The sequence below is a fragment of the Plecotus auritus genome (genome assembly GCF_963455305.1).
Source record: "Plecotus auritus genome assembly, chromosome: 4".
NCBI classification, from domain to species: Eukaryota; Metazoa; Chordata; class Mammalia; order Chiroptera; family Vespertilionidae; genus Plecotus; species Plecotus auritus.
The window spans coordinates 184,377,918-184,397,732 of NC_137775.1; the positions used below are offsets into that span (position 1 = coordinate 184,377,918).

The 19,815-nt window shown below is 41.8% G+C and overlaps 1 protein-coding gene across 11 annotated transcripts in view; it reads left to right on the top strand.

Annotated features, from left to right (window-relative positions):
• ITPRID1 (ITPR interacting domain containing 1) overlaps window positions 1-19,815 on the top strand; it is a 69,864-nt gene that overhangs the window by 34,201 nt on the left and 15,848 nt on the right. For all 11 annotated transcript variants that reach the window (XR_013960422.1, XR_013960423.1, XR_013960424.1 and 8 more), the window contains one exon: window positions 19,392-19,474. Coding sequence is in view for 8 of the 11 variants with exons in the window: in XM_080664886.1 (XP_080521012.1) it covers window positions 19,392-19,474 (83 nt within the window). In the remaining 3 variants the exon portion in view is untranslated. The remainder of the gene's footprint in view (window positions 1-19,391; window positions 19,475-19,815) is intronic.

Genomic DNA, 19,815 nt, shown 5'->3' on the forward strand with positions numbered 1-19,815 from the left:
ATGGTCTCAGAGATATACAGTTGTTAAATGTGGGGGGGAAAGATACAAAAGGTTCTATCTAGATTCCTCTTTGAATTTAGAGTGCATCTATTTCTATTGATGGGGGGAGTGTGTACAGAATGCTTCTGGGATAATATATAAAGAACCGTTAATGGTTATACCTTAACAGAAGGGGAACTAGCATGTTTTAAATTAATTGGCATCTTTTACTTTTCTTTTGTTACCATGTGCATATGTTATTTTCATAACACTACTTAGTGAAAAATTCTGGCAGTACTACTGGTATAGGAAATTAACACAATAAAAATGGGAGATTTTGTTGTTAATTTGCTGCCCCATTCCCCATAACAACCAGTCCAAACTTTTTTGCTCCTTTTATTTTTAATTTAAAAAAATAATAAAATTATATATATATATATATATATATATATATATATATATATATGGTATACAACATGATGATTTGATGTACACATACTCAGTGAAATAATTACTATCGCAAGACAATTAACATATCATCTCTTCACATAGTTACCCTCTTGTGTATGTGATGAGTGAACCTGAATATCCCTTAGCAAATTTCCAATGTTTAATACAGCATTATTGACTATACCTTAGATTTCTAGACTTACTCATTCTACATAACTGCAACTTTCTACCCTTTGACCAACATTTCCCCCCAAATTGGGAGACTTTAAGATTCCTCTCCTCTTTTACAGGTCAAACAGGAAATAATAAAAGGTGATAGAAAAGACATTAATACAGTTGATAAAATACTTAATAGAAAAATATTTAAATACGTATTCTTTGCCAGTGTCCTTGAAATATTTATTAAAATATAGAACAATTTTTAAATGCAAGGATTATTTCTTTGGTTTCTTACACACACACAAATGCACAGACTCTCACATATAATGTATAAGTCATTTTGCCATAGATCTAAATGCAGCAATACTTAAAATCAAGAATAAAAATATAAGCAACACTTTCTTTTTCCAAACAAACAAAACAAAATACCAAATCTAGGACTTGGGGACTGAGTCCTTCAAGTGCAGAAAATGCTAAGTTAAAACTATAAATGAGGATCATTTGAATAATAATAAACACTTTATTTAAAATTGGAGAATTGGAACAGAAGCAGTAATCTGAGGCAAATTCATAGTATTAATTGCTTCCGTTATCAAACAAGGGAAAAAATAAACTAAGTATCTAACTCAAGAAATAATCATAAAAACAACAAAATAAACATAATTAGAATTAGAGATTAATAAATAAATGAAACTTAATAATGGGGGAAGTAGAAAACAAGTGATTCTATTTATTCTTTCTCTCTTTCTCTCTCCTTTTCTCTCCTTTCTGTGCTATTTCAAAGGGACTGGTATACTAATTGAGAAGAACATCAAAAATGCCCCCCGCTTTTTTCTTAAGCAGACAAATTCAAATTCCACAGTCTCTGTTCTACTCTTCCTCCTTTATTTTCTCTGCCTCTGCCCTCATGCTGTTGCTATGCTTAGTAAATGACACTTCTGCAGGGCTCATCTGGAGGAATAGTTATTTGTTTGCTTATGCTAAGTGAGGGTAGGAATCTTGTCTTATTTACTGAGCACCCCCAGGCCAAGCACAGTGCCAGACCCACTAGAGAACTCCATACATACTTGTTGCTCCCCACACTGATCAAGTCACTCTCACCTCCTCTTGTCTTAGCCAGAAGAGTTCCCATAATAATTACTCAATGGTGATTTAACATTGCAACAGTGCATTGTGGGCAGAGTATAATCACTATCTTAAAATATTATACATGGTGTTTTCAATGATTTCACTGGCATGGATTTCAATATTTATAAATTTGGAATGTATAAAGTTTGTATATTCCTTTCAAATCTAAGAATTTGTGCTTTATTGTGGGGCGTTGCATTTAGTCCTAAGTAACGTATACTTCATTTACTTCAGTTTTGCACACTTTCTAGCAACATCTCTCAAAAAGTTGGTTTCCCTGAATATGCATGGAGTGTGTTGCTTAACTGTATATTCCAATCAATTACAATTATTATTAGGGAGCATGACATTGTTAACAATTTACATCTATACACTAATTAGCAGCGTCCCAAGCAGTCTCCATGGCATTACTTCACATAATCGCCACACTATATTTTCCTTTTTAGAAATAAGACACCCACAAATTAAGTTTCCTAAGTTTACACAGCTGACAAAGGGAAGCCAGGATGTTTTGAATTCAAATCCAGTTCTTCTTCCATACTGAATTCATTCATTCAGCAAATATTTAATGAGCTTTTATATACATGAAAGAACCTGTTCTAGGTGCTGGCAATACACATGGAAGTGAAATAGAACCCAGCCTCATGGGGCCTGTTAGTATTAGGAGAAACCAATTAATTATGCAATAACAATTGTGATGAATGTCATGAAGAAGAAGCAAAAGATGACTCCGAAGCTCCTAACATGCAGGAAAGAGCCCCATACAGATTTGAGTGCCTTGCTAACGCATCCCTTGAAGCTCTTGGCAGCATTTGAGCGCTTTCTCTGTGCCAGGTGCAGTCCCAGGCTCTTTCCATGTAGTAATTCATTGACTTCCCCTGGAGGTTGATTCTGTCATTATCATTCCCATTGCACGGACAAGGAAACTGAGGTAGAGCGATTGTGTACCTGCCCCTGTCCTTAGTTTCGGGTTGCCTTCTGAATTGACCTTGAGAGAAAGCCCCAGGTCCTAAGTTCTTCGTGCTTGCCTCCCTTCTAGAGCAGAGAAGCTATTTAAACAACAAAATTGCTCAACCACGAAAACAAACTTAGATCATGAGACTGGGAAGATTCCGGTTTCTGTAGTAACCTCCTACACGTGAATGGACATGGCCATCCATGATTTCCTGCTTGGGTTGTTGCTGGCCTCCCTGATGAAGTGGGTTGGCCACTTGGAGGTAAAAACGGACTCCGCTGGCACTGAGAGGGCCTGAATGTCCATCTCCTTTGTTGTTTGGTTTGGGTGGTTATTTGCTTTCAGGGAATTAGCACACAGGGAAGAGGGGTCGCCAAGTTGAACGGAACCAATCGCTCTTGACTGCCTGCTCCCACCACAGATTAGGACTAGGACGCCGGTGGCACACAAGTCTCGGTGGCCCTGTCCCTTGGCTCAGACGCCTGGCCTCCATTTGAGTCGATTGCTTAATTTTCTGCACACCCCACTAAAGCCGATTCCCACGCGGCTCTGTGTCTTCTTTATATTTCTCCGTAATGCCGTCTCTGGCTGCTTCGCTGCGGCAGGCTTTATGATCAGGGTTGTTGTTTGCTTTTTTTTCCTTCCTTGGCAGTAGGCAAAGAGGCACTCAAACTCCAATCGCCCTGAACAACTTACACAAAAACCAGGGTGTTTTCCAGGCTTGTTTTGAAATATTACAATTTTTTTTATTAGGCAATTTTATCATTGTTATAAATAAGTAATTGTACTGGGGAGAAGGGATAATCCTTATTTAATTAAATTCATCTATACTCCCAGGTTGGCAGCAACAAGACATATGTGAGACTAATACCCACAGCCTGCCTCTTTGCATGTGCAATTAAAAATTCACTCCGCAGTAGCACTGGCAGTTTCGGGTTGCTTTTGGCATTTACAAATTCTTTTATTTTGTGACTTTTTTTTTTACCATACACATATGCTGGAGCAGATGTTGCTTATTTGTTGTTTATTCAAATCTGTAGGCTCTGGCAGCTAACTCCATTGTTCTGTAATGAAGCTTTATTCACTGTCCTGTATTAGGACCCTGCGCCTGCACGCGAGGCTGCCTTCGCTCCCAGTAGGACACCACAGTTATTGCCCTTGTAGTTGGCTGCTTAGAGCTGGAAGCTTGCACTGGGGGGCAGACCGACAACCACAACAAAGGGCTGGGTGGTTATGGTGGGGTGAGTGCAAGGGGACAGGTGGGAAGGTCACCCCGCGATGCTCTGCGATGCTCTGCAGTTCTGCCCGGTGGCCCCAGCCTGGCATCGGACTCAGCTGCTGTGAGGATTTGGTGTCTGAAGCTGGGAATTTCCTTCCTGCTCTTTCTCTTCTTTCTCTTTCTTCCTCTCTCTCTCTCTCTCTCTCTCTCTCTCTCTCTCTCTCTCTCTCTCGTTACTTAATTTGTTCGCAAGCAGGGTTCTACTGCAATTCCCCACCCCCTGTGCAACCATAGATTTGTTCCCAGCCACGCTTAGCCCGAGGAGCTCTGTCCAGCGCAAAACGATGTCTTCCATATATCACCCCCTCATCACATCGGCCCTCATCTGCATCCTGTTCCTGGCTGCCTGGGTCTTCGGGGGAGCCACACTTCATAAAGTCGAGAATGTCAGGTCCGTGTTGACCAAAATAAAGACCTGCTCATCCCTAGAGCTCCAGTGCCAATTTGGAGACATTCGCCTTCTGGAAAACCTCTGTCTTGGCCAGGAGGCAATCAATCAGAGATGTAACCACCTCCATCTGGCACATTATGACACTGAACCTCACTATTAACACATTTGTGATTCATCTTGTCCCAACGAGTGGTGCCAGGGATCAAACCACATCCTCCCTCCCCGTGGCAGCTGGGAGCACTCTAGCTTCCCAGCATGCAGAGTTAACACATTGGATCCTGTGACATCGCAAGTAACAATCCTTTTAATTATCACACCTTCTCCCCCCGCCCTCCCCACCCACTCCACAGACATTTTGGCACTGTGGGGATATTTTGCAGCCGGCAATCAGTACTTCTCTTAATTGACTGAGTATGTTCCAATGGCGTGAGGTTGGGTATTATCCACTCTCCAATGCAAAGGCCACTTGCTTGAGGCTAAGTTCTAGAGCTATAATCCCCTGCACTTGCTCGGGAGGTTTTATCCCATCAAGATGCTGTAGCATTCGTTCATGATATTTTTTCTTAGAAAATTTATCCTTAAAAAAATTATTGCCCTGAGTTGTCTATGTATGAATGTGAATCTCCCTGAGATTGAATTCAAGGTCTTTGCCATCCTGGCCTCAGTCCATCCTGACAGTCTCCCTTCCTCTCCCACAGCCTGCACTCTCCATGGGCTGGGATGCTCAGCTCCCCCAACATCCCCACTTTCACATCTCTGTAATTCCAGGGCTCCCTTTTCCCGGAGTCCATTTCCCATCTCCTTTCCACGTGCCAGTGTCCCCCATCCTTCAAGGTCTCAGTTCAATTATTACCTCTTCTGTCATCTCCTCCAAGAACCCTATTCCCCAAACTCCTTCTTCAGTGCTCCCATACATTTTGATAGGTCCTTACCATACATAGGCCTTTACACAGTTTGCCTTAGGTGATAATTAGCTGGTACAAATGCATGTCCTAACTAACTAGTTACTTCTCTTAAGGATTCTTTGTATACATCTTTGGAGCCATCTCTCGGCTAGGGGTTGGCATCACCTCCTCAGAGGTGTCATCATGGGGGTTGAGTTTAAGGAATGGGAATAGACCTGTCCTGAGAAGTCTAGGTGCCAGGCATTTCACAGTATTAATTCATCTTCAAAACAACCATAGGAGTAAGTGAGGTTTACTCTCATTTTACAGATGGGAACAGAAGGACAGAGAGGTTAAGTAACTACATCAAGGTAATTCACCTGTTGAGTGACTGAGTTAGAATTCACAGATCTGTCTGATCCCAAGCTTTAGTTTTGCTCAAAGACTCCTCTGTTGCCCTAACAAAAGGTTGAATGCTGTTATGTTAGGATAGTCAAGATACCACCCTAATATAAATATGTAGGTAGAAATAGATTTATAGGTCAGTAGAGAAAAAATGCTGTATTTCTAAGGGAATCTTAATATTCAAGTATATTAATATGGTTGAAATTGTCCACATTGTAAAAGGAAGTAAACCAAAGTTTACGATTTCACCAGGGGTTGAGTTTATTAAAATTCAGGCTTAATGATAATAATCACAATTATTACTATTGTTGTTATTATTATTATTATTAAAAACATCCATAGGACTATGCTAGATATGAAAATAAACAGGAGCATGCTTTTTTATGCCCCTTATAAAAATTAATGTTTTTGTTTAACAAGAGGTAAGTTTTGGAACTTTTCAAAGGACACTCAGATATGAAACCAAGGTCCCTTTATTTTGTTTTAGCCTGAGAGGTTGTTTTAGAAGATTAGAAAATCAGTCTTTCCTGATCTGGGAAAGATGACTGTGGAAGGAAGTGAGGGTGTGGCCAAAGTCGTTGATAGCTGCCACCAACCAAGAAGGAAGGAGAGGTAAAGTGGGTGCATTTCAGATGCTCTTTATCTCACGTTTTATCCCCTATCCTTGCCCCAACTCAGCCTCACCGTTGTTACCCACTCCTTCCTACATCCCTTTAATTACTGGCCAATGGCAAATATAAAATCATTCAAGGTGAAGATCACATTAAGAAATTAGGCCATTAATTCAGGAATTGGTGTTTTGCCAAAAGTCTCAGGTAATATGAAAGGAATGTGAAAATTGATGGCTTGGGGGAAATCACACCTTCCCGTCTCCCTTTTCAGGACCTGTTGCCAGTTCTTATCTTGTATAGCAAACCTCATTCTGTATGATAAGCATAAGCTTCTAGAAAAGGTTGAGCAAATAAGGAGACTGGTGAGAGAAGAGGCTTTGGCTGACCTTACTGGGGCTGTTCTCCTCGCCTTGGGAGGAGAGTTGGCATTTCATCTTTTTAGCCTTTCCTGGGAGGGTTGAAGCCAGAGGTGAGGCTGGTTCTTCTTCCTGGGAAGAGAGGTTAGAGAGGGGCTCGGAGCCAGAGCAGCTGAGATTTTGATTGGTTTCTTCTGCTGCCAACTCTAGTCTGATGCTGGTGCCCACACAGACATCAATGATGATATCTGCCATGGTCTATTTCCTTCACATGTGCAATTTGCCCACCTGCATGGCATTCTCACAGGTTTAACCTTGATCAGGGTCTGATGCATTAACCAATAAGATTTCAAATTCATTTTATAAAATAGAACATGATATGAACTTTAGCTATTCTGTTTTTATTCAATGACTTTCTTTTTAAAGTATGTAGAATTGGTCTACAGGCAGTTTTGTTTTTGTCATTGTTGTATCATTATTGTTTCTATTATAATAATAAGATAATCTTAGTAATATACGTTCTTGCCTCCTAAGAAATAAGACTACTTCAAAAACAAGCATTTGCCCTTCGTTAACTGTAAAGTGAACAAATTATCCTATATAATAAAAGGCTAATATGCAAATTGACTGAACGGCAGAATGACCAATTGCTATGACACACACTGACCACCAGGGGGCAGATGCTCAATGCAGGAGCTTCCCCCTGGTGGTCTGTGTGCTCCCACAGGGGGAGCACTGCTCAGCCAGAAGCCGGGCTCATGGCTGGCAAGCGCAGCGGCGGTGGCAGAAGCCTCTCTTGCCTCTGCGGGAGTGCTAAGGACCTCTCAGGGGTCCTGGACTGCGAGAGGGCACAGGCCAGGCTGAAGGACCCACCCCCCAGTGCATGAATGTCATGCACCGGGCCTCTAGTGATTTCATAGTGTCCAAAGTTCTTAACACATACTCTGGTAACCTAGAGGAGGACCTGGCACCTATTGGAAGCTTAAGATATATTTATTCAATAGGTGAATGAGAATAGGAAGATTTCTTAGGGGCTATATTGCTACCTATGATAAAAAGACAACAAAATCAAGCTCCTCCCTCAGTGTCTATATAGTTTGGCCATCAGAGGGAACCTCAAGATGGCCAAACCCCAGAGACTTCAGTGAAACCAAGGTCACTTAGCTAAAACTTTGCAAAGATAATATAATCCAGTATCATAGATTCCTGTGGATCTGAGTTGATATGGAGAAAGAGCTTTGAATCAAGAGAAATAAAAGATATTTTATGTCCATCAGACTATGATTTTTTAAAGATAAATTATGATTAACTTACTTCTTTCCATTTAGTATGCTTATGGTTAGCCTTCAGAGCTTAATGGTGAATATTTTACCAATTTGAGCCTTTTGCTATCAGTAATTAGATTTTTTAAGAATATTTCTTTTATTAATGTCTGAGAAGAAGGGAGAGAGAGAGAGAGATAGAAACAACAATGATGAGAGAGAATCATTGATCAGCTGCCTCCTGCATGCCCCACACTGGGGATTGAGCCCACAACCCAGGCATGTGTCCCAATTGGGAATCAAACCATGACCTCCTGGTTCATAGGTTGATGCTGAACCACTGAGCCACACCAGCCAGGCTTCAGTAATTAGATTTTTAACATACAGAGTCTAGAGTTCAGTTATGAATCATCTCTACCCTTTGTCTTGGGATGGGTTCCCTAGAAACGAACCTTGGGAAAAAGGTTTGTGTTAAAGTGATTTTTTGGGAAATATTCTCAGGAAAAACAGTAGGGGAGTGAAGAGAGGGACCAGGAAGAGAAAGAGTAATACACTTCATAACACACCCTTCACTTACCATCAAAGATTCAAGTTTTTTATCATTTTGTTGAATCCATGGGCACTATCAGTTATTTTAGCTTTGAAAATAGCTAATATCTTAAATCACACAGTAGCTTCCCAATGAGCTGGAAGAATCATTTTCAATGGCTTTGTTTGTATGTGTGTGTGTGTGTGTGTGATTTCCTCTGTGCCCAAAATAAGCAGCATGAGGATTATGCAGAAGTGAATGAGACACACACACACACACACACACACACACACAAGACCCGAAAGGCTTCTGAAATGCATATACATTAGTGGCATTAAAACATTAGCTTGTCTTTCAAACAATTGTTGGACGCCCAAACCTCTCCTGCCATACCTTTCCGAATCTGAGTGCTCCGTTTAGAAGAGGAATGATTTTAATCTCGCTGATTTGATATACAGTGCAGTTGTCCTGGTCATAGTTCAGTTGTATCTTCTCTTCCTCAAACCCCCTGTTGCTTGCTTGCCAAGTGGCATTCTTCTTTCCTTTCCAACCAGCTGCTCCCAGGCACTGCTGTGAGACGGTGAACAGCTGGAGGGAGCCACCCCAGCGATGGTTGCACATCAGTGGTATCAATACAATTAGTCTATCAACTTGTTCAGTTCTTAAAGAATTTAGCATTTTTCAGGATGAAAAGTCTGGGGAAGGGACCCTCCTATTATTACTCCAACTAGAGGCCCGATGCATGAAAATTCGTGCAAGAGTAGGCCCTCCTTCCTCCAGCTGCCAGCACCAGCTTCCCTCCAGCACCTGGGACCCAGGCTGGCTTCCCTCTGACTCTGGCTTCATCAGGAAGGATGTCCGGAAGATGTCCGGTCTAATTAGCATATTACCCTTTTATTATTATACATAACCTCAGATCTGCAGCACTGCTATAATTAGAATGGAGGTAACACCAGCGATTAGAAAGGGATGGACCTCTGCCAAGAGGGTGACTAATGCAAAGGAGTTTCTCAATGTCAAGTACATCACTGATAACCTATAATAAAATTAGCCTTAAGTTTTAGGTTGCCAAAGGTATCATACCTCTATGCAGTATTAAGCAAGGCAAGAGGGGTATTGAAATAGTAACCAAATGTCCCCAACAGTTTAATTCAAAGAAAACGTGTACCTGCATAAAATTTAAACTATCTTGCTTTTTGTGAAGAAAATGTCATTGTAAGTGGAAATAACAGAGTTTAGACAAAATCATTTCAGAGGAAACACATTCCGATTGGTGTCCTCCATCAGCAGTTGCCCTTTAGACAAGTCCTTTTACTCCAAATAATTCAATGTCTCATCTTTTAAAGGGAAAAAAAATCACCCATGCACTCTTATAATTGCCTGCTTTATATGTGTGCCCCCTTTAGTTCCCAAAATAAATTCAGTAAGTTAGATTGAAAGAATAGAGATAAAATATTTGAATTTCAGAAGAAAATACTTGACCTCTTCAAAAAGGAAGATGCTTAAATTTACTTCTAAGGCTATAAATCACTGCAGGAAAATAAAAGAAAATCCCTCTTATATTTGTAGCAAGGAAAATGGTGGAGAAAGAATCTCCGAAGTGTCCATATTTATTGATGTGCACGCTGTTCAGACATTTCCTGGTACTCTGCCTCCCTGGGATCTTAAGGAAGCGTGGGGAAGACAGAGGCCCATCTAGCTCACAGACTCTTAGGAAATATTATACCTTCTTGGTACCATTAGTGGTACAGAAGCAAGAACTGTGATGTCTGTACCCAGTTCAAAAATGTGATCAGTTCTGCAAACTTACTATCATTTCTACTTCATCACTACCCAATTTGCCCCTCTATTACCACAATAGGACCAATATCCCATCACAAATAATTAGGGCTGTCCATGGGAAAATGCAAAAAGGGCAAACAACATTATTCGTTGGGGCACCCGTCATGTCCTTTTCTTGTGATACACAACACTGCTCCAGACATCTGGGTGTGGCCAACTCTTGGTTACCAAAGGTTCAGAAATCTTTTCGTCAAGAATAACTCTTTGCCCAGTCCCAAGGCTAAATGGTTCCTGGAGGCTCTTCTCCTTAGAGAAGGTAGAGATGATGCTAGGAAAGGCTTTAAGTCAAGAAAGCAAAAGAGAGCCAAAGAAGGCCAAAAGCAGATGCCAGAAATTTCCCTTCCTTAATTGGGTTGCCATGTGGAAGCCCAAATTACAGTTCTGTATTAAGACTTATCTACAATTCTTTCTAGTTTGTGAACGAGAAAACCAAGGCTCATAAAAGTTAAGTGACTTGTTCAGGTTCACCCAGCTGGTGAGCTCTGGCACCAAGACAAAACCCAGACCTCTCTGACTCCAAGTGGCACGTCGTCCTGTGAGTTCCATGCTGCAAATACCTCACTGATGTAGCTTTCCTATAAAATGTGTTTTGCAGTTGCAGATTGCATTCTATTAGAAGCCAAAATGTATGAAATGAAATGGTTTATGTATCATAAGGAAGCATTTCAGGATTCACTCTGCAAGACCTACTTGTCACTTGATAGCATGTCTGAGAACACATCCCTGCCTGCTCTCCTTCCTGACTCCCTGTTTACCTTCGTCTCCTTCCAGTTTCTAAAAAACATAGTCCCATTACCTTTCATGTGTATATATTAACCATAATATTGTATTGAGTTTTTATTGATTTCAGAGAGAAGAAGAGAAAGGGAGAGAGAGATGGAAACATCAATGGGAGAGAGAGATTGAAACATCCATGAGAGAGAATCATCGATTGGCTGCCTCCTGCACGCCTCCTACTGGGGATCAAGCCTGCAACTGGGCATGTGCCCTGACCAGGAATCAAACTGTGACCTCCTGGTTCATGGTCGACACTCAACCACTGAGCCACACCAGCCAGGCTGGGGTTTTTTTAATATATGTTTAGTCTCTGCTCCTTTTCTTTGTAAAAACATACAAGGTATTCTTCCCATGTCTCTGTAGACTTTTGTAAACCATGTTGAGCCAATATGCATACTCATGTTAGATATTTAGGGGTGAAGGTGGGGCTGTAATTCTTTTCAGGCAACCAGACTTCTTTCATTATAGGATGGAAGATTTATGAGTAAATTTCTAGGCAAAACTTCATTCCTTACATATAAGGGGGAAATGGCCCATGAGGTTTATTCCTAGTGCCAATGATAATTAATGACAAATCCAGACCCAAGGCTCTCAGTCCTGAGTCTTCCATCCTGATCATTTGATTAGCCAGTTCTCTGTGTAACATGTTCCTAACGTATTCTTTGTTTTAACTTTATGTGTAAAGCTAAATTTAAGCAGCTTGAATCCACTATGACACAGCATTTTAATGTCAGAAATGTCTGATTTCTCTTCAATCACCAGAATTTACCTTAGAAACACTCAAAAATATGTATGTTGAGGAAATAAATGATCAAATAAGTGTTTAAATAATGCATATTCTTTAAACAGATAAAGATTAGAGGAAGCTTTTCTTAGGATGTCTTTTTAAAAATCTTTTCCTTTATAGAATTAGTTTATAAATGCCTAATCAAAATAAAATGATCTCTCCTTAAGTTAAAACACTATATATCAGATTCAGCTTCACTGAAAGTTAATAGGAAAGTTCTTTATTTAGAGATATTTGGGGATGGTAAAAATTTTCTGTAAACTTTCTTAAGACTTCTTTATCTATGGCTAAGTCTGTGATTTTTACTAATGTTAAAAGGAGCTCAAGTTGTTTCTAAAATCAAAGAACAGACAGAAGTTCAAGTGGGTTGTAAACTTGGCAAAAACATGTTCTACCAAGAAAAAAAGAATTCAGCCTCAAAAATCTGTTACTGTGCGTGCATCTTCTGGTTTTCTTTTTGTAGGAGCAAAGTCCAGAAAAGAGAACCATAACATTACATAAAGCAATGGAGTATATTTTGTGTGACTAAAGATATTCAAATTGCTGGTTTGAAATTAGGCCACCCGTACAACTCCTTTTAAAATCAATTTGAAATAGGCCACCTTATGCCCACAATTCATGCTTCAAGTCTAGATGAATAACCTTATGTTCTGAGCATTGCCATGATAATGTTTTAAATGGCCACCACTAATCTGGGGCTCAAAAGTAGAGATAAGTTTTCTAATTTATTTTTGTTCCCATTTTACTATCTGTAGATTGTCTTTTTCCCTCTGTTGTCACGCTTCCCAAAGATAGATACAACAATTTGATGTGTTTTTCCCCCTGTAGTAGGTATTCAGGCTTTCTTTTCTGGATAGCTTTTAGCATTTGAATCCAGCTCACACATTCGTCAGGAAAACCATGCTCCAGAGGGGGAACCAGGGCTGCTGGAGCCCCAGAAAAAGGGAGTTTGTTTTCAATGTGCCCAAAAGCTCTTGTTAGGAAGGCAGATTTACGCTTTGTAAGGGCTAATGCCAGCCTCAGAGCTTGTTCTCAGAATGCTAGACTGTGAACTTCTGGAGAGGAGAGGAATAGTCTCGCTCACCATGTGCCCCGGGACCTAGCACATTGTCTGGCACACGGTAAGCACTCAGTAGGTAAATATTTGTGGAATGCATATATACATACAGCCAGCTTCCTTTTAGAGAGTGGCCAATCAGCTGTTTTAAGATCATTTTACTTTATTTGGTTGCTCAGAAGGCATACCTTGTGAATTATGTGTTTCTAAAACAAATATGTTGGGGAAGATGTTTTTCATTGTCCCCACATGAGATTAAAGGGCAGTCTTCGTATTTTTCTTTGCCATCTATTTATCCTTAATCTGTGGCTTTGTCCACAGACAAGCTCATCAAACGCAGGTGATGACTTTTGTCAGAAAATAACTTTTATCAGAAATTAAAATGACTTGGAAGCAGTAAAAAAAAATAACATTAGTAGTGGGGAAAAAGGTGACATGAAGATGTTCTTTAGAGACTCATTAAAATGAATAAGACTAAGAGATGAAAAGGATATGACAGTTATGGAGGACAGTACCCAATCCTCTGTCCATCCTTCCTCTAAGTTTAAGTGAGTTGACGTTACCCAAACCACCTTTTTTATTAAAAAGCAGAGTAATCATAATTAAAATAGAAAGATACAATGCTATGTGAAAACTACGTTGACCATGGCAAGGCATTCGTACTAGTCTGGTTGACTGTGCCAGGACTCTGTCACTCAGGCAGGAAAGAGACATAGCCTTGTTCTTAAAAAATGGTTTTATAGTGGCAAAGGGTTTTACTGAAAAGATTTTTGAAAAGGAACTATTGACAGAGGTGGGCTGGATTCCAGGAGCCAGTAAGTGATGCGGAAGCACCCCATGGCTGGCAGGAGTAGATAGCCCAGGATCACTCCCAAGTCTGAAAAAAAATAGGGAAAGGATCGCATTACTGGAGCCTGCTGAACGTGGAAACCTTAGAAGGGAAACTCCACCAGGAGTTCTTACCATGAAGTTATACAGCTGTTTTCAAAAAGTCCCTGAAGGAGGTGGTGGCGAATAAATACTCCACACTCCTCCTCCTGCCCTTCAGTCTCCCACTTCTGGCGCCTCCTATTGACTGAAAACTGTGAAAGCCTGGAGCACAGACAGGGCCAAGAGGACTGGAGTGGGGGCAATGAAAGAACAACCCACACTCTGACTTCCTGGAGAGTTCCCGTTGTGTTTGGTGAAGCCATGCGTCCTACAACATTCCTAGTTGAAAATCATGAGCCTGATTCTTAATGAAAATCTTAGTTCTCCAGCTTAGAGACTCCAAATTTTTTATTTCCTGTCACATCCTGGATTATTACTTTTGATGTATTAGGCTGCCACGTAAAAGGACTTCTACTGCCTCTTACTGTCTGAGTGTTTGACATAATCACCTGGCCATCAGCCTGTTAACTCAAGCAAGAATAAAGTTTGCTCCTAGACAGCTTCACAAGAGAAAAGGCATTTGGACTGGTTGTCTCTAGGACTATGGTGGTTGCATCAGTGCAGAAATGAAAAGCTCCAAATAAACCGGTATTACATTTGCAGTCCACCTATTGTCTCAAATGGTGGTAGGGACATTGTTCATTCTGCGCTGGAAACGTCTTCTGTTTTAAAATCTGAGATTAGCACTGGCTCTAAATTAAAATTTGTCCTAACATAGAAGGAAGAATTAATTGCTTCAGGAATATTTTCCACAATCACAAATATTCTCAGCCTCTCTCCAGTTCTAGGATCTGAGTCCACATAAATAAAAGCTCTGTGAGGGCAGGCACCTTTGTTGACACCCCAGGGAGTTTCTAGAACAGTGTGGACCCCTCAGGGACCAGTAGACACTTGTTAAAGGAAAGAGTAGAGAGTTGCCATATGACCCCCAGGCTCTGTCTCTGTGGCCTGTTCCCTTCAGAATATTGTCAGTGACTTGGCCCACAGCAAGAATGTGTATTAGAGCTGCGGATAACACAGATAGACTTCAGAATGAAAATCAAAATTATCCCTGATGGGATGAAACCATGGTCCCAAACTAGCTAGATCAAATTTCACAAGAGCGCTACTGAAGTCATTCATTTACTTTTCAAAACATGTATTTCTTGAAGTCAAAGCAGAGTCTGGTGTGGGTAGGACACAATGCAAGGTACACATTCTGACTAGCCTCACCCAGTGGCAGACTGTATGTGCGGAAGTGAACTATCCAGAGGTAGGAAAGGGCCTCCTCTGTTCCGTGCTGGTCAGAACGCATCTCGACTTCAAGTTCCAGATTTACAGCAAACATTATTAAGCAAGAGCTTATTTGAGACACAAATGTACAAGACACAAATGGTCTGGAAGGCCTGCCCCGTGAGGGCTCACTTCAGGGATCTGAGGAGAGCTAGGCTGGAGAGAACAGGCCTGGAGGGAATGAGACAGCTGCTTTGAAAGGGGGTTGTTAGACTAAATGCATTACTCCACGGAGCAGAGCCATGACCAACAAACAGAAACACTAAAGTAGATTTGGTTCCTAATAGAATCATTTTCTAAAAGGTATGATATGTTCTGTCTACATCGGAGTAGGTCCATGTCACACAAGTGTGTAAGCCCTAGCTAGATGGCTCTCTATAAGGAAAGCTCTGGAAGGGATTCCTGTACTGGATGGTGGATGGCACCATCCTGGCTTCCTACCCTGCTCCCTGTGGAGTGACTGTGGCCCACTCTCAAGTGCAGACAACCCACCCTGCTCCCTGTTGTCTAAATCCAGCTGCTCGCACACTGGCTACTGCCCAGCTTCTGGAGGCAGTTGAGTTTGCATAATCTGTAATGTCACAGAATGTTCTACCATTGGGACACAGAAGAGAGGGGAACTTGGCAAAGAAATAGGTAACGCAGAACAGTAAAGAAAAGATGAAGATGGTAAACCCCAAAGAGTCTAAGATTGAACCATTTCTTTGGCTCAACACAACTCTCCGTGTAGATCACACCCCTAAGACTCCTGTTCTGTTCCCCTGCCCTTATTTATATTGCAATTCCATAGGCTTTTCCCCCTGAGCCTCAGAACTCAGACTAAGTTATGTGAAAAATTTGCCTGCAGGATTCGGGAGCTTTTATTACCAAACCAGTTTCCATAAGCAGCTTTTCCATTGCTTTTTCCTACAAGACTGAGCCATCAGAGACTGGCAGAGCCCGCGCTCCTCCTTATTGTGGTTGGTGTAAGGCTGCCACCTGGTGATTGTTTGGACAAAGTGCCTGAGGCATCTGTCTCCTCCCAGGCAGAAATGTTTCAAAAGGTGAATGGTCCTTTCCCAGGTAGGACCCACCAATGTGAGGAAAGTAAAATCTAGTTAATACTACTATTACTAATTATGCTCACTAATGAAATGTAATGATATTAATAGTAATTGAGTTCTAATAAATATTAAAATAATGTTCCACAGCAAAAATGTATATATATATGTGTGTGTGTATATATATGTATGTGTGTGTGTGTGTATATATATATATATATACACATTTTTAAGTCATTTTACCATATGCATAAATATTCGTGTATATATTATTGTGATCCTCATCGCAATCCCACAAGTAAAATATGATTACCATGTTCATTCTTTTCCCCATGAGGAAACAGACTCAGTGAGCATAGTGACATGTCCAAGATTGCACAGCCAGTAGGAAGGAGAGACTGAATCTGAACTCAGCAGATCCGGCTCCAGGTTTTCCAGATGACAGTTATGGAGCCTACCTGGATCTCAGGAGCTTACTGCATAGAGAAGTTATGGGATTGCCATGAGAGGGAACCAGCAGCTTAAGGGGCATGACCAACTCATGCAGGGGTTGGCAGTTCTTTGGAGCAGGACCCACCCAGTAGGGGAGGGTTTGAATAATAAGATCTAGCAAGGGAAAAGGACTGGTAGGCATAAGGTGGGAAGCCAAGGCCCCAGGCTAGTGGAGTCATAAAGAGCTATGGCTCCTTGGGCATCGTAAGTGTACAGGGAAAATCCCACTGGAGATGATGACGCTTCTAAAGTTCTCCCAGTCTTGGGCTCGTCTCAAGAACTGGGCTGGGCTGGCCTGGGGGTGCTGGTCCTACTTGCATGATTCTTGCCAGATGCCATCTTATCTTCCCCAAAGTCAAGACCCATCTGAATACTCTATCCTGCCAATGCTCTGTGAATTAGGAGGTTTTGGAAGCTGGCGGTGAGAACATGCATTGTTCCAGGTCTGGGGGAGTGTTGGGCATTGCATCTTCGAATCCTTTCCAACACTCCTTTCCACGGTCTTCTGAGTTTTCCTGCATGCATGAGCTGATCAGTATTTGGCTGAAGACTCAAGAGGGACCCTCAAGTTCTCTCTTTGTGCAGCTCTCTCCTCTCTCCTACCCAACTCTGTGGACTCCTGCTGGCTCAGTCTCTCCAGATTCAGTTCTGTCTCCTCAACCCAGGGAGTCTGCCAGGGTCTGCCTGGTTCACTCTTCCTGCAGCCTGGCCTGTGAACTCTCTCAAGGCAGGAGGCTGGGTCATTGTAGGGCTCCTGTGATTTGTTCCTGCCTCTCAGGGTCTGCCATCTTTAATGACCCAATGTCCCATTTTCTTAAAACCATGTTTTCTTTGTCCAGTTTTTTAGTTATTTCAGGAGATAGGGAAATCGGGTTTTTATTACTCCAGCTTGCCAGAAGCAGAGGTCTTATTTAGGTCTATGACTAGTAAATATTTTTTTTTATGTTTTACCCTTAATTATGCAATAAGAAGTAACAGCTATTTCCAAGAACATTGTTTTCTTAAAACTTTGCTTGAATTTCTTTCATGTCCCTAAGATTCAGTATTAAAAATGTATATCCTCTGGGTTTTAGTCTTTCATTTTATTTGAAGGGAATTCATGAATGTAGAGTTTCTACATTTTAATTCTATAAATCTAAGCTTTTTTCCTGTTTACATTGACCTCAGGGAGTAGGAGTTATAGCTGGGGTTTGGGCTGGTGGACCACCTCTGGGACCTCATGAGTGTCTATGAACCAGGAAGCTGACTTTCACCAAATACTGAATCTGCTGATGCCTTGATCTTGGACTTCCATGTCTCTCCATGGAACCATGGGACCCTGTCTTTCCCAGCGGTCTTTGCTGTCTTTGCTCAGACACATAGCTGGCGAGGCTGGAGGGAAGTCCTGCTAGGAGAAGAGGCGCCGCCCTTGTTAGCGCAGCTGGCCTTGAAGGCTGGACCTAGAACACAAAAGGAGGCTGGAGTGTCTGTGTGTTTTTTCCTCTGAATTCTTCTGCAGCAGCTGTTCTTCAAGCCAAGGCAAGTTCCCTTCTTCTCACCTAGGTACCACACATCCAAGCACTACACCCACCAAAGAGTAGCCTTTTCCTTTCAACCCACCCCCAGTCTTTTCTTCTAGGACACATAAGACTCCTCCTTCTGCTTTTTGCATGATAAGGAAGCTCCATTCCAACCACCCTCTTCCCAGGAGACTTCCTCCTCTAGCCCATAAAGTAGTGTAAAGGAAAGCATTTCTCATTAAAAAGAGAAAAGAAATCCTACAGTTTAACCATTAGCAGGGTGACTCCCTAGTGACCGCCCATTCCCCCCACCCATTAAGAAGAAGTTATAAATGCAGAATTTCAAGATGCTCATGCTTACCTTCGTTACCTGCCCACATGTAGCATCATTCTTCTCTGCCCCTTCCAGCCTCTCGAAATGGCCAGAGCAGCATTCTAAAACATGACATGGACTTGTCCTATAACTGGAGTCCAGATGAGGCTTGTAAAGAGTTCCTACCCAACATTTAGTCAAAAGAAAAAGAATCTCTATATCTGAGTCCATTGGGGCTGCTGTTGCAGTGTATGCCATGAACCAGGTGGCTTATAAGCAACAGAAATTTATATCTCAACAGAAATTTATATCTCTCAGTTCTGGAGGCTGGAAGTCCAAGGTCATGGCACCAGCAGACTCAGTGTCTGGTGAAAGTCAGCCTCTTGGTTCATAGGTGCTCATCTTCTCTCTGTGTCCTCACCTGGGGGAAGGGGCAGGGGAGCTTTCTGGGGTCTCCTCCTGTAAGGTCACTAATTCCATTCATAAGAGCTCTGACCTCATTACCAGATAACCTCCCAAAGGCCCCAACTCCTAATTCTATCACCTTGGGGATTAGAATTTCATCATATGAATGGGGGGAGGGACACAAATATTCCGTTCAGTGCAATATATATATGTATGTACGCAGATGTATAGATTTGGGGTGTTATGTTTTGTTAGTGTGACATTTAAGGCATATGTGTTTCCTTCTGGATTTTCTTCCCTTTAGTAATGATGCATTTCACACTCATATTGTTATTTAGTGCTGAGAGATGTTAGTTCCTCTGCCTTTGTTTCCTGTTTTACTCCTTGTATTAGGAAAGCAGCAACGCACTTTTACATGGACCTCTGACAGTTGAGGAAAACAACCTTGGAATCGCCTCATTCATTTACACTTCCACGCAGCAGGCGTTTATTGAGGATCTACTGCATGTCGGCCACGTGGAGGGTTTGAGCCCAGTATTGTCACCCTGTTCTCACTCTACTCACCAGGCCTCCTCACTTCTCTCTGCAGGCGCCACAGTGAGCAGAGCAAACAGCTGCCAGTCTGACAGCAGCGGGTTCCTGGAGGAGCCACCGGACCCGCCAGCCCCACAGGTAGGGGCCAAGTGGGGGCTGGGAGAGGATTGAAGGACGGACGGACGAGATTGAAATGTGCTGCCACAATTGGGAAAGGCACCCAAAGCTTAAAAGACATGAGCCACAGGCACCCAAGGGACAGGGGACATTAAACGGGGAGCCAGAAAGCTCAGCATCCCTTTCCCTTTTAGTTTCTTTTGGTTTGACTAAACAAGGAAGCCGAGCCTCATAGAAAGAAGGTCCCAGTTAAAATAGTAAACTGACAAAAACCGAGTGTGTAACCCTTATCTCCTGACTCAATGGTAATGATTAGGAAAAAAAAAAGCACTTCTTAGACCTAGCGCCTCCCCCACTTCCTG